Source organism: Tyto alba, unplaced genomic scaffold, assembly GCF_018691265.1.
Source record: "Tyto alba isolate M040663 unplaced genomic scaffold, T.alba_DEE_v4.0 Super-Scaffold_41, whole genome shotgun sequence".
Lineage (NCBI taxonomy): Eukaryota > Metazoa > Chordata > Aves > Strigiformes > Tytonidae > Tyto > Tyto alba.
In genome coordinates, this window is record NW_024881317.1 from 3,349,937 (window position 1) to 3,364,248 (window position 14,312).

Here is a 14,312-nt window from a genome sequence, read left to right on the forward strand (position 1 = left end):
GGCGTTCGTGCTGGTTCCCCACACTCCTTTCCACGGATGGCAAAACTGCCGTATTGGTGGCACGATTATTTTCAATTAATGGAAACACACGGCTCCTCCTCAGCCAGGCAGGTACGTGCCAGGAGGCATCCCCTCGGTGTGGTGACAAGCGCTGGCCCCTGCCACCACAACAACTGTGTCCTTATACAGCCAAAAGTAGACAGAAAAGCGTTTCTGCTGGAAAAAGCAACTTCCAGGAGTATGTCCCGGGGCTGTCCCACCATGTCTGGGATGACTCTCAGCTCAGTGCCTTGAGGAGGGTGCCATGATTTTGGCTCCCTTCCCTGTTGCTCACTGACCACGAAACAGATGCTAAAACCCCACATGTATGTACGGAAGCGAAAAGCTCCCAGGCTCATAGCAGACAGCAAAACCACAATTACACATAGAATAATAAATGGAGTGAATTCAGACAAGTTAATCTCCCACTTTATCCACTGAAACTACTAATGGTGTCTTGGGGACCTCAGTTTGCAGCTAATTGGTGTAAATCAGGAGCACTATTGGAACTGATGGAAATCTGCTGTGAAAGGGGTTTGGGGTGAGCAACACCCTCTGAGGCTGGTTCTCATGGAGGGTAACCTGATGGAGACGGAGGGCAGAGGGACAGACAGACCCTGTGCCCCTCTGTGGGGGGGAGGACGGAGGGATGGACCCAAAGACCGTTTTGCAGGGAGGGGGTTTGGAGCCTTGGTTCACGCTGGGCACTGCTGCTCCTGTAACCCTGCTGCTTTTCAAAAGGCTCCAATTACTGTTCGCAGTGTGATAAGCGAATTCCTGCCTCCACTACAAAGCAACTTTTTTAAGCCCTCATGGTTACAGAAGAGCACAGAAGAACAGGAGTGCTCTGGATCCCTGCTCTCAGGTGGCTCTAAGAGCCCTAAACCTGACTTCTTTTTTTAAAAAAAATTTCATGGCTTTGCGTGTGAGCCCCATTGTTTGGCAGGACTGCCTGCACTTGGGATTTTTGAATGTGACACCAGTGATGTCACGAGTGTCATCTGCAAGATGCAGGGCTGAACTTAGTGATGCCCTAAACATGTAGCTATGTGCCCCAGCTCCTGGGTCCCACCACTGCACATGGAAGCAAAAACACCCCGAATCTGTGGTTCCTGGGGGAAACAACTACAAAACAAATGGCGCTTAATTTCCCTTGGAATTCTTAATTTCCACAAGCCGTCCTCGGTGCTGATGGCATCCCAGGAGCTGCCACAAGCCAGTGATGGCTGCAAACGTTACAGAAACGCTGGCGGGGCCCCGCGGCAGGAGCCAGGGAGGCGGGTGGGGAACAGGAGTGGGGTTGGTGCCAAAAGGTCAGGGACAGCGCAGAAATTCAGATGTTACTGAGAGGCTGAGGGAGCCAGAGCAAATTCTTCCCCGGCTGAAAGCAACCTTGTACAGCTCGGCTCTCTGCTAAATGAGGGAAGCTTTAATGTGGAGCAGATGTAGTGACGTCTTCTTTCCTCGTTAGCTGGCTCCAACATGCTCAGGGTGCACCATCCCAGGGAGCCATGCATTGCTTGTCTTTACAAAGGGTTTTTCACCAGGTTTCTGGGCACAGTTACAGGGTTTAGTAACCCAGTTCATCAAGCTCTGGTTTTATTCTGAAAAAAATAAATTTGTTAGGATGCACTTTTTGTTTGTTTGTTTGTTTGTTTGTTCCCCAAACTCCACAAAAGACTTGAAGCTGTCACTGCAGAGGTGACTTTTGCTGCTGAGGGTGATATGTTTGCAGAGAATGTGGGCTGATGGACTGGGCAGGATCAGCTGGAGGAGCAGAATACTGCGTGGGTGCTAGGCTGAGAGCCGTATTATCTTCATTTCATGCCAGGAGGGTGGACAAATTATCATGAGGGTTGTGGCAGGGTTTAGGAGCAGACCCATCCCTTACGGGGTCCTTCCTCACTGGGGCTTCTTCAAGGGTGAGCTGGTTGGTGCAACAGCTGTGTGACTGAGCCGGGCAAGTCACCTTGTTTTAGTGTTTAAAATAAGGAGTACTAAGGAGGGGCAAGCCAAGCTCATCATCATTTCTGTCCCCGGGATTGCCTCGTTGCCATCACTTTGCGATCCTGCCGCCCTGCTTCTCCGGGACACCAGTCACCTCCAGGCATTGCCAGCTACCTTGATCCGCGGTTTTGTTCTTAAAAAAACAAAGGCTAAAAGGGAGACACTTGGCAGAACCAGTTGGAAGCCGTGCTGTCTCATCAGTGTTTTCCCTTATTTTCACACCAGATTCCTGGGTCCCATCCTTAAAGGCAGATTAAGAGGCAGCTCCCCAGCCTGGGGCCTTGCCTTTGCCCGCTGCCGAAGACCCAAACACCTCTGCTGAAACCAGTTTGCTTTGAACAGCGATGGGCAGGAGAAAGGCCCTCAGGCAAGGACATTTTTTTCCCCGTATCACTACCACAAGCTCGGGAAGGAACCTGGCACTGGCTGCCACTCTCTGGGCATGGCGGGGCCAGCCTGGTCCGGGCAGTCCAGGCTGGACCCTGGGAGGAATTTCCTCTCGAGGCCGGTGGTGCCACGGCAGAGGGAGGCCATGACAGGGCACCAGTGAGGGGAGACCCGTGAGGGGACTCTGGTCAGGGGAGACTCGTGAGGGGGGTCCGGTGAGGGAGGCTCCGGGGCCCCGTGAGGTCGCGCTGTGAGGGGAGCGAGCCCCTCAAGCGGAACCGGTGAGGGGGGCTCCGGTGAGGGGGGCCCCGTGAGGTCGCGCTGTGAGGGGAGCGAGCCCCGTCAAGCGGAACCGCTGAGGGGAGCCCCGTGAGGGCGGCTCTTGTGGCAGAGCTCCGGTGAGGGGAGCCCCGCTGAGGCTGCCCCGCGGATCCCGGGCGCCGAGTCTCCCCACGCGGGAGCGCGCCCACCTCTCCCACACATCCCCCCCCCCCTCCCGCCTTCCCCAAGCCCCGCAGCCCGCCCGGCCCCGCTGCCGCCGGCCTGGCGGATGCGCAAGATGGCGCAAGGCGCTGCCCGCCCGCCCCCGCCCGCCGGCGGCCCCGCTCCCTCAGCGCCGCCCCCCCCCCCCCCCCCCCGCCCGGCGCGGCGGCGTGTTCGCACGGAGGGGAGCAGCGCTGAAATCCGCTTTTTGCCTGTTTGTTTGTTTGGGTTTGTTTTTTTTGTGTTGTTTTTTTTTTTTTTTTTTTTCCCTTTTAACCTTGCCTTCCCCCCCCCCCCCCCCCCTCCCGCCTCTTTTCCCTCAACTGGGGGGTGGGTCTCTCCTGGCCTCCCTCTTTCCCTCCCTCCTGCGCGGGCTGCTCCCTCCCCGTGGGGCGCAGGGAGGCGAGCCCGCCCGCCCGGGATGCCATGGCTCCGCCGGGCTCCGCGCTGCCCGCCTGCCTGCTGGGGCTGCTGCTGCTCGGCTGCCGCGGAGGTAAGAGCCGGTCGGGGCTTGGGGAGCGGGCGGGGGGGACGGACCTGCCGCCGCCGCGCCCGGCACCGCCGCTGCTCCCCGCCGCCCTCGCCCCTCGGTCGGTCCCGTCCGCGTTCCCTCTCGCACTTCGCGTCCCCTCATCGCCTCCGTGGTGGCCGGTCATTCCTGCTCCCTCACGTCCCTCCTCAGCCCGACTGCGGGTCCCGGTCCCCCTTGCTCGTCCCTAGCCGGTCCCATCCCCTCACGCCTCCGCGGTCACTCCCAGCTCCGCGCTCAGCCCAGCCCGGTGGCATCGGGCTGCCGTGGAGGCTGAACGGGGCCGAACAGCTCCAGGCGCTGGAGGGGACCGAGCGCGGCTCCGACACGCGTGTGTTGCAGCGTGGAACTGCTCGTGTCACCCGCCGTGCTAGCATCCCTCGGCGGGAGCAGGGGGCTCGTCCCTCCGGGAAGGCACGTTGGGGTCGCGGCTTTTGGCTGTAGGTTTCTACATCAGCACCTCCAACACCGTAATCTGCAGACAGCCCTAAGCGCTCCCCCAGAGCTGTGTTTTTGGTTGGAAACCCCACTTGGTGTGGGGGGCTCCGGGGAGGGGAGCATGGTGTTTGTGGGGCCCTCGCCCCCATGGCCAGTGTTGAGGAGGAACGGGGTGGCTGCTGTGGCAGTGGCGTGGTTGGGCGTCCACGCTCAGGGACCAGACCCAAAATCATTGCCGGCGATGTGAGCGGGAGACAGCACCCAAGCAAGCGAGTCGTGTTGGTCAGCAAAGGCAGTAGGTAGAGAAAAGAGATGCTGGGCTGCAAGTTGCAGGGGTGATGGTGAGCTACTTTAAACCTGCAAGTATTGTGCTCTTCTGTAATGCCTGGCTTGGTTCACACAGCCGCAACTGGTAACACCACCCACCGGACCAGGACCGAACTACAAAAACATCAAAGGGATTTTTCCCTGGACCTACTGTGCACATGCCCTGCTGATAAATTGCAGTATTTTCCTTCTACTGGTGATGCTGCTTAACCACGGTGTAATCTGAGAAAGATGCTGTTCTGCAGCAAAATACCTGTGTGCATCCTGCTCCCTCTTCGTTTAGCAGTCCTAAAGATAAAGAAAAGTAGGGATTATTTAAAAAAAAATTGCAAGCAGCCCAGCATGGTCAGAGGGAGAAAAGTGTGTGTTAGATTAATCAGAGGTTAGCTGCCGTGGTGGTTAAGAAACCAGGCTGTGGGCTATTCCCATAATAAATCTTGCCACGTGGTTCGTAGCCGCCACGGTGAGGAGAAGAAGCCGGTGTAACTCCCGGAAAATAGAAGTTATCCGTGAAGTGGATGTAATGAAGCAGGTCTTATTACTCTGGTGGGATTCCTGGGTACGCAGCAGTGCAATGAGGATGGTTGAAAAAGTACTTATTTTGGGGGGGAATAAAGGAAAAAAAGTGAATTTTTGAAAGCAAAACTTTAGTAAGTTGAGTTTGTGTCTGGTTTTGCCTGCTGCTGTCCAAATTGCCCTGTGTATTTGTTTATGCCGCAGCTTGGCAGATCAGTGGCTCCTGACTTTGTGGTGTGTTTTGCTGGCCCCGCTAAAGAGTGCTTTGCTGCACTTTAAAAGTTTTTCTGTTCTGAGGGGTTTTTTTTCCCTCTTTGGTGGGTTTATATGCTCTAGATGTGGTTAACAGTGAGGTAACGTGTTTCTGTGCTCCGATGAGTTTAATAAACCCTCCTGCATCGGCGTCAGCCAGCGCCGAAGCAGAAAGCCTCGCCACGGGGACGGATGCTGTGCCGCGAGCGGTGCTGCGCTGCGCGGGACGGGATGTTCCCCTCTCACCCTCTGGTTTTCAAACTCTCCAAAATGCTGGCCTGGCGACTGTGAGCCAGGCGTTGGGAGCTGCTGGTCAGTGTGCTGGAGTGGGCTCGGCAGCGAGACCGTATTTTCTTTCTTTTCTTTTTTTTTTTTTTTTTTTTAATTTCCTGGAGCTCTTTGTTCTGGGTGGTGGACAGCTTTTGTCTGTTATTGCTGAGCCTGGCATTCAAAGGCAGGCATAGGATACGAGAGGCTCCCCAGCTCTGCTCAGTAACAGCCTTGGAATTAAACATTGTCATTTATATTTAAGTAGGCTTAACTTCTAAATTATTGAAGCTATAAGCTTTCACTAATTCCTACTCTGTGTGGCTTTGTTGTTTTTTTTAGACACAAAAAAAGGATTGCTTTCTCCTAAATTGGTGTAATAACCTGTCTTTTTTCTTAATATACATAGAGAGTATCAGGTATAATTTCCCCAGGAACACTCAGAGGCGCTATATGAAATTCAAGCCCACGTTTGAGCTTTGTCTCTCTTGGGGGGGGTTCAACGGGAGAATCTCAGGACGTGGTTTTCCCGCGTGGTGGATGCAGCAGGCAGCCTGTGAAATGGGGTGGTCGCCTCACAGCTGTATCCTTGTGCACCGTGTTTGGGACCTGAGCTGGGTGTGAGCACGCAGCCACCCGTGCTGGTGGCACTCAGACCTGTGCTGGGGCCATCACGGTGCCGCAACGAAACTTCTCGTAGGAAGTAGATAAAAGCTAGTTGAGAGAGAGGGGAATAGGGCAGGTTGGTCCCCTCCTGATCTGCCCCACACAGGGAGTTAGAAATCCTAAACTGCTCTAATTGCACCTCTTCTTACTACCTGTCAGACTCTGGACCCTGCTCAGCACAAGCTCACTTAGCATCTGGCAGAGGGTCTCAGGGAGAGGAGCTGGGCAGAGTGCCCCAGATCCAGGTTACAGCCCCATTCCCTGCTCCTGTTCTTCCTGCTCAATCACAGGTTTTTGTCCACATACCCTGGTGCAATCAGAGTGGCATGGGCCAGCGTGGAGCAGCTCAGCAGCAGTAGTGCCTGACAGAGAGCTGCAAAACTGCTCTCTTTTCATGCGTGCGAACAAGAAAGCCTCTCTCCCTCTTTTCTGTCTGTCTGAACTTTTCTTTCTCCGATGTGCTTGTTTCTGGAGAGTCCCATGTTGCAGCGTGTGAAGTCCCAAGCAGTGACCGTATGCAGTGCTTCACAAACCCTTGGGACGCTGCTCCCCCCGCACCTCCTCGTCCCAGTGCCTTGAAATATCTCTCTCTGCTGTGCTGGGCTGGCCAGACCCATCTTGCTCCCCTCGCCGCAGCATTAGGATCCAGTGCTGGCTCCAGTGGGAGCAGGATGGGACCCCAATGCGGGGAACAGCGTGCAGCGGAGCTCGTGCGAAGCTGCTGCCGGCACCCAGCTTTCCCCCCACCCCAAAGCAGCGAGCTGATCCAGCTTGCCTTCGAGCAGACCATGCGCTTCGTTTTGCAGCCTGCAAAAGATCTGGGGCAGAAGATGCTTTTATCTGTGGCCCCTTCCCCTCCTGTATTTCATGCTTTGCACTCCCGGGCTTCTGACCTTGGATATTGCCCTTGTATTTGATCTAACAAAACAATGCAGGAGCCCCCCTCTGCAGATTAAGAACTCCCATTTAAATCACCCGAATAACACTGGGCAGGAACAGGAATAGTCCATTCAAAATTACTTTGAAATCACAAACTTATTTGAACTTTACTGGAGCTTTTAGTTTTACAGAGTTTAGAAACTAATAAATTATGTAGCAGGGCTCATGAAAATCTACTCGAGTCCGTTTATCCAAAAGAATATGCAACATTTTGCTTTTGCAAGAAAATAAAAATAATTGTTTACACATGTTCAGGAGTCATTGGCAAGCATATAAAACTGATGGTTAAGGAGGCGAACATGTCAATAATTGCACTTTAAGAGAAGAGAGAGGCAAATAGGCGAGCGTACTGAGAAAAGCACACAGCATACTGATCTGGCCTTGCTATTATATCAAATGTCACTGTTGTATCGCACCCTCCACTCGAGAGGAGCCCAGTCACTTAACAGCCCAGACCCGCTCCTGCGTTGGTAATTTAAAACCAGAGTTGCAGAGCAGAGTCAAGGATTTGCTGCCTTTTTTTTTTTTTCGTTCTTGTGCATGTGAATGTGTTGATGAAGCTAATGGCAAGTCAGGAGGATGCGGGTTGTGGCGGGTGATTCTGCCGAGTTGTAAAAATACTTTTGCAAAAGGATCTTTGCTGCCGAAACCTGAGAGTATGTGAAAAGGGGGAAAAGCGCTAGTGTTTCGTTGAAATGGCTCTGGTTTTGGAGCAACCCGGGATCAGTGTGGTGTTCAGCTCCTTGAGCAGAGCGAGGTGATGCTTTCCTCCCTCCTGAATTTCAGTGTGGCAGGGCGGGAGGTGATAAGGCAGAGGACATGGCAGGGGGGAGAGAGAGTGCAGTGTTTACTTTGAAGCGATGAAGAGTTTCAAAGGTTTTCATGTGCACAGAAACTTCTCTTCCTCCAGGAGGACCTTGCCTTTCCTCTCCTTGCACACCATCCAGTCCTGCCTGCCAGTACTCAAGCTGAATTTCAGGGGCTGGGCGATGGGGCTGTGCTGGCTGGTGGTTTTGGGGACCGTGGTGCCAGGTTGCCTGTGGCTCTCTCGTCAGCCTCGTGTCATCGCGTTCCTCCCAGCTGACATATCTCTGATCCACGGGCACCGTCACCCACTGCGTGGCCAGTCCGTTCCCTGCGGCTCTGTGCAAGGGACTGGCCATGGGGACAGCCACCTCCCTGCTGCTTTCTTGCAGGGTTGGAGGCTGAAACCAGCTCTTCCCCCCATTCTGTGTTAGAGCAGCCGTGGAGGGACCCTGGCTCTGGGTACAGCGTTTCCCATCGTGGCCGCTGCCTTTGCCGTCCTCTCGTGCGCGGTTGTTTCGTGCTCCGTATTTGTATCGCTGATGCCCTCTGCGGTGAGACTGTGATCTGGTCAGGGCTGGGAAACACGTGGGGAATGCAAATAACGACACATGCTACGCTCGGCTTGCTGCTGTGCTCTCTGGATGCCTCACTGTGGATGGAGCTACTGTGGGCAATTAACTCAGAAAAGGTCTTTGCCCTTTTCCAGCTATACCAACAGGTTTCATCCTCCTTTCTTCAGAGATGGGGCAATCCACGAGGACTCGGAACTCATCCTGGAAAGGGTCTTTGTGCTGTGAATGCTTCCAGCTTCCACGCTGTGTTTAACAAGCGACCTCCTGGGATTTGCCCAGTCTGGTCTCGAATATCTGAAAATTATTTGGGGCCACTTCTCTGGTTCTTTGGTCTGTGTTTGTCTTCCTCAGCTAAAATCTGTCTCCCTGCTGAGGTCAGCAATGCTGTGCATGTCTCTGGGCTCCGCATCAGGTGGCTGAGAGGTCGTGTTGTCCTCGACAGAGACCTCCTGCAATTGCTTAATGAGTGGATGTGGTTTATGCGCCCTGATGGAAAAATCGCTTTATATAACCTCCCATCTGAAAGGAAAGGGAATAAAAAATTCTGAGCTAATAAACTTTACTGCCAGCAAGATGTTGGGCCTGTTACAGCCTATTCTCCTCTTCTTTAAATGTAAATTTTTCTGGATGCCCTAAAGAGCCAATTTGCACTTTACTGCAGTGTAGTGCTTTTCTCCTTAGGGTCTGGGTCAGCCTCAAGGAGATTTAAGGGGGCACCAGCTGGATTTTTAGGTTGCCAATTTCATCAACCTGAAACCTGTTATAATCTGCTGGAGAACACCTTTTAGGTCCAGATATCTCTTTCTTCCATATCTTCCCATTTGCAGAAGGGTTTTGAAAAAAACCCACACCACTGAAAAAACAGGAGCCATTTTTTTGTAGCTCTGGCCCAACCCGCACCCAGGCTTTTGGTCCTAATACCCACCTGCATCTCACTGTTAAAACCTCTGGTCCTGGGCTCGTGGGACTCCAGGGGCTTTACTGGATCAAGACCAGAGTGGCTGTCCTTGGTGGCAGTAAGGCTCACCGGTGGGTCGCTGCTGATTTATGCTGTTATGTTGGGAACATGGTAAATCAGGAGAGTGTGAATTTCTGCTCATGAGAGGCAGTTTGCAGGTGGATATCGTGCTGTTGGTATGATGAGAGAGGAGCTGGGGCTGCCTTGGTATCCCCGCCAGTGCTCCTGCTGATGCTGCACTGGGAAGAGCATGGTGAACCTGATTGCTCCTGCAATATCTTGCCTTGCCACGAGCTCAGACCGGGCCCTTGGCAGGTCATTTCATCTCTCTGTGATTAATGTTCCCTGTCTAGAACCGGAGTAATAATACAGGCTTCATCTGTCGGGACCGCGTGCTCCTGGGGTAGGGATGGCCCTGCTGGCTGTGGGTCTGGACAGGGTCCAGGAGGATGTGACTGAGGTCTATTGCGATGGATGTCACTGCTAATTAGGGTGGTGAGATTAGCTGCTATATTTTGCAGAAGCACAGGAAAGAATGCCAAAATCGTGTTTCCCAAATGGAAAAGGGCAATGCTAGGGTACGAGCAAGTTCTTTTGAAGCTTTGAACATGAATCACAGTGTCAAGTAAAAAATAATTAAACTTATTTTTTTTTTAAATGTACTTCAAAGTGTCTTTTAAGCTTCCCATTAATTCGAAGTTCTTTCTCTCAGCACTAAATAAATCTCTTAGTTCAAAAGCACAAGTGCTAATTGGTTTCTCTGAGTATGCCTGTCTGCTTGATCAATAGGGGAAGTAGTTTTTGTTAAATATTTGCACATATAGTCACAGATTGTATTGCTCGGGGAGATGGTAAATGTTTCTCAAAAGGAGACTTGTAGAATGAAGATTCCAATAATTTTCTTGTGGCCTTTATGTCAGAGCTAATAACGCTTCCTCCCTCCATCCTTTTGCAGAGAGCAAAGCAATTTTCCCTCTCGCGCTCCCCAGCGCAGCCTGCCGGTGTTGAGACAAGCGGTCTGTTCAGCTGGCTGTGTAACACCCTTGCCTCAAACTCAAGCTGCCGTGAGCCGAGTTTTACAGTTTCTGCCTTGAGCAGAGAGCGGCTGTGACCCACGCTGCCTCGCAGTCCGTTTCGGGAAGTACCCGGGACGTTGTGAGGGATGAGCTGGGTTTGGATACGCAGCCAGCTGTTGGAGAGGAATGGGGCTTTCAGCCTCCCCAAGTGAACGTGCACGGCCTTGGCGATTTCCTCTCTGTCTCTCTCAATTAATTGCACTTTTACTGTTTCCATGTGCCTTCAGAGTGCCGTGTACTTCCAACTTTGCAGCATAGTTTCTGTGCCTCACTAACTACAATCAGTTATTTATGCTAACGGAGTTGGGTCCCTCTTTTCCCCCATTACCTCCTTGATTTGTATGTGCTCTCCCTCTGGCCTGTCTGAGCTGACCTCTAGAGAAAACACCAGGAGCCTTCTTGTCCCACTGTGGAGATTCCTCTGTGAGTGTCCCTGTCCCTTTGTCTCTCATCCTGAGCATCCCAAGGAGGCAGGGCTCTGCTTTCAGAGTCCACCTTTGAGACCTGGAGCCCCACCGTGCCAGTCTTGGAAGGCCAAATCCCAACGTCCCTGTTCAAAGCCCAATCCTCGAAAACTGCTTTTAATGCAAATAATCTCATGGTTACAGCCAAATGGATGAAGGAGGGTGTTTAGAAGGGGTCAAAAAAGATGTAAGGTGCCCAGTTGCTACCATGCCTTGCACATAGTTCTCTCCGGAGCAGCTGTGCATCATCCACATGGTCCTTAGATTGGGCTGTTTGTGGACCAGTTTCTCATACCTGTTCCTGATGGTGTGCAGCACTGGGCAGTGCAGCATCCCAGGGTCCATTCTTTTTTGACAAAATCTCTGAGGAACATGATGCCTGATAGAAGAGAGAGAGGTGTCCTTCTCACCAAGCCCACTCTGTGCCCCCAGATTAGGCCACGAGGCTGAGGGCTGTAAGGAATGGAGCTGGCTTTGAGGTGGCCTTTGGCTGGAGAAGAGCCCATGGCCACTTCCTCAGAGCTTTCTGCATGCCGAGGACCTGCTGGGCTGCAGTGCCTTGGTGGTGCAGAAACATGCTCCGGTCAGCTTGCCAGCTTGGTTCTTGCCAACCATGCCACCAGTGACTTACCTATTTGCAAGACTCAGACATTTACCCCTGGAAAGACAGAGCCTGTGGTTTTTGCAGAGTGGGCTACTGAGGCCCTTTTGAGGACCAAAGCTCAGTTTTTTTAAGGCAGTTTCAGATCTATCTCTTTAACGATGCAGATAGGCAGCTCTAAGATGTGCCCATGGTGCCAGGGAAAGGCGTAGGGTCTTTTGAAGAGCAGCAGATGCCTCTCTGCATCTTTCAGCATCTAAGTGTCTCAGGAGAGAAGAGACTTTGGCAAAGTTTGCATGGAAAGCCTATGGCAGGGTGGAAGATAGAGCTTGGCTTCTCCCAGATCCCCAGATGGGGTGAGCTTGCTTCTCCTCATGCATCCAGTTAGTCACCTTGCCCCAGGAAAGTGTCAGTGGGATTTCTTCAAGGTCAGAAAAGCCTCCCATGATAAAAGCACCCATTGAGGAGGAATTTGTTTTTTTTTTCTGGACACTGTGAGGTATCTGCGGGTTACAGTTGCACACTATCCATTGCACAGAGTCACACCTTGAGGCACAGTCACGCGCTCGACTATAGCCCAAGGAGACCCCAGGGCCAGCCAGTGGCCATCCCCACCCCAGCGTGTGTCTGAGGGCACCGGTCCTAATTATGAGTGTCATTGCTTCTGCAGCTCTTGCAGCCTCAAGTTAGGATGTGGACCGAATGTTTGTGGAGGTAGACATGATTATCTCCAATCATGGGCATTAATGATGGTTATTAGAATGACAGCTATTGTGGGAAGGGCGTGTAATTATGTTGATTCTTCCTTTTATTGTACATATAATAATAAGCTGTTTTATCTGAGAGTACAGGGGAGCTGGGGGAAGATGGGGCATTTATTTCATCAGGGATTTTTTCTGACTGCATGTTAGGCTAAATCATGAAATCTTGTTCAATCTTTCTGGAGTCAGAAGGCTCCCTCAGTTTAGTGTCAAGGAGTGAGGGTCCTTATCCTACCTAACTCTCAGGAGCACCCACACAGGGAATGGGCCCCCAGTGTGATAGGTGCTGTTGAAACTCTGGCCACTTTGCAGAAAAATGCAGAGCATTCATCTAATTCCTTAATTTTCACAAAAAAAAAAAAAAAAAGTAATTGATGGGTTTGTGCTGACTGCAGTCTAACTTACTGAGAGGACCCCAGGGCTATCTCATAAAAAAGAAGTCACAGTGAGCGATAGATCACTGAGATGGCTGGAGCTAGCCTGACATTTTAAGACTTAATGGGTTAATAAAGTGCGTGTTTTAGGTGTCTGTCACTAAGTAGAGTTTGTCCATTCCTTGCACACACTCATACCTTGACGGCAGTACCTTTGACCTGCCATGCACTGCCCCTGCCTTCTTTGTCTGCTCCGTCCATCTGCCTCGGCTCAGGTTGCACTCAATGTTTATCCCCCGTAATCCAATTTAAGTTGCTGTAGAAAGCAATGGGGATTTACAGAAAGAAAGAAAAATCTCACTGGGTTTGCAGAGCAGAAAAGACAGACTTCTTTTTTCTTCTTTTTCTTTAGGATAACCGCCTCTTCTCATCTCTTTTATTTTTACCGTGCATTAACAATCTGCCCTCCACTCTGTTTTTGAGCCTAGTGCAGTGGGATCCTGTCCTTAGTATTAGGGGTTTGTAGTAGGGACAGGCTTTACAAAGGCTGTGCTGTGGTTGGTGTTTGCCAAGAGAAATTGCCTGTGTGCATCCCAGTTCTACAAGCAGCCCTGGGGTAGGTCCCTCTAAGCCCATGAGCGAGGGGAGAAGCTGTTACCACAAGTTTGAGCAGCTGGAAATGTCCACCCACCAATGGGCTGTTGCACAAGAGAACTGTTAAAAAGGCTTTCCCAGTATTCAGATGAAATGATAGTTTTCTTACTCTGTTGGAATTTATTCTCCATTGTTCTTTAAAAAAAAAAAATCACCTCCATCCCTGCATTTACACCCTTCAGATAGATATTTATTTGACTCCTGTTGGTTGCTTTTTGTCTTTCATGTCAGCTTGTATTTTGGGCTAATCTTTAAACAATAGCAAACTGTCATCTTCTGTAGCAGCTAATCATGGCTGTGTGGCAAATTATACCCTAAAAAGGTGTGCTGGACCAAGTGAAGCGTAACGTGCCAAAGATGTAGTGTTTAAATGTTCTGTTGGTAAAAGAAATAAATTAGGATGTATCTGTAGGACGGGAAGCAAGGGTTTGCCTATTGTTGGTACAAATTCTGCAATAACTTATCTCTCGTGGACATCGTTTAGGGTAATTGCTTTGTAAGAAACCTTTTGTGTCGCTAAGCCAGAATATTGTGCGTTTGTATTTCGGTGCTTAACTTGCTCTTCATTAAGGACTGAACAGCAGCATCTTTTGCCTCTTACGGCCTGAGAGAGACCGAAGCGACAGAAGGGCATGGTGTTATGTGCAAGAGGAGAAGTGTTGCAAAGATGCTGGTAGCAATATGGTCTGAATTGGGAGCTGCTGCTCCCCATCTTCACCCCCTCTGGCTGCAAAGGTCTCTGGGGCACAACGCAGCCCCCTCTCCGCCTGGTTACCTGGGGGGAGAGGAGCGGATTGTTTGAACTGGTGTAAACTTCTGCTCTTGGGGTGGGAATGGCTGATGCCCCTGTGCTTGTGCAAGTATTGTTGCCTACTGCTGCACCCTTGCAAAGGGAGGTGAAGAGGCAATCTGCAGGGAGGGTGTGAATGGGAGCTGGGGTTTGGTGAGCCGCGGGCGGGGTGTGCCTGCTTGTCCCCTTCCCTGGAGTCTCCAAAGGCAGCCTCGAAGGTCTGTGCCTGTGGTTATGCCTGTGGAAATTGTGCCCCAAGATTTTGAAGAGTAAAGCCTTGGGGGGCAAAACATGCGCAAGGGTTTAATGTTTCTCTAAAACGCACGCACCCTGCAGTCCTATTGTAGCCCGCTCCATCCCAAACGTTTTCATCATCCCGTTAGGTGCCGTAGCAGTTGGCTCTTG

General features: G+C 51.6%; 1 protein-coding gene across 1 annotated transcript in view; it reads left to right on the plus strand.

Annotated features, from left to right (window-relative positions):
• The first annotated feature begins 3,094 nt into the window (after positions 1-3,094).
• The window catches only part of IGDCC3 (immunoglobulin superfamily DCC subclass member 3), a 110,726-nt gene continuing 99,508 nt past the window's right edge, over positions 3,095-14,312 (plus strand). The window contains exon 1 of the mRNA XM_042804314.1: positions 3,095-3,409. Within this exon, the coding sequence (XP_042660248.1) occupies positions 3,343-3,409 (67 nt within the window). The 5' untranslated portion in view covers positions 3,095-3,342. The remainder of the gene's footprint in view (positions 3,410-14,312) is intronic.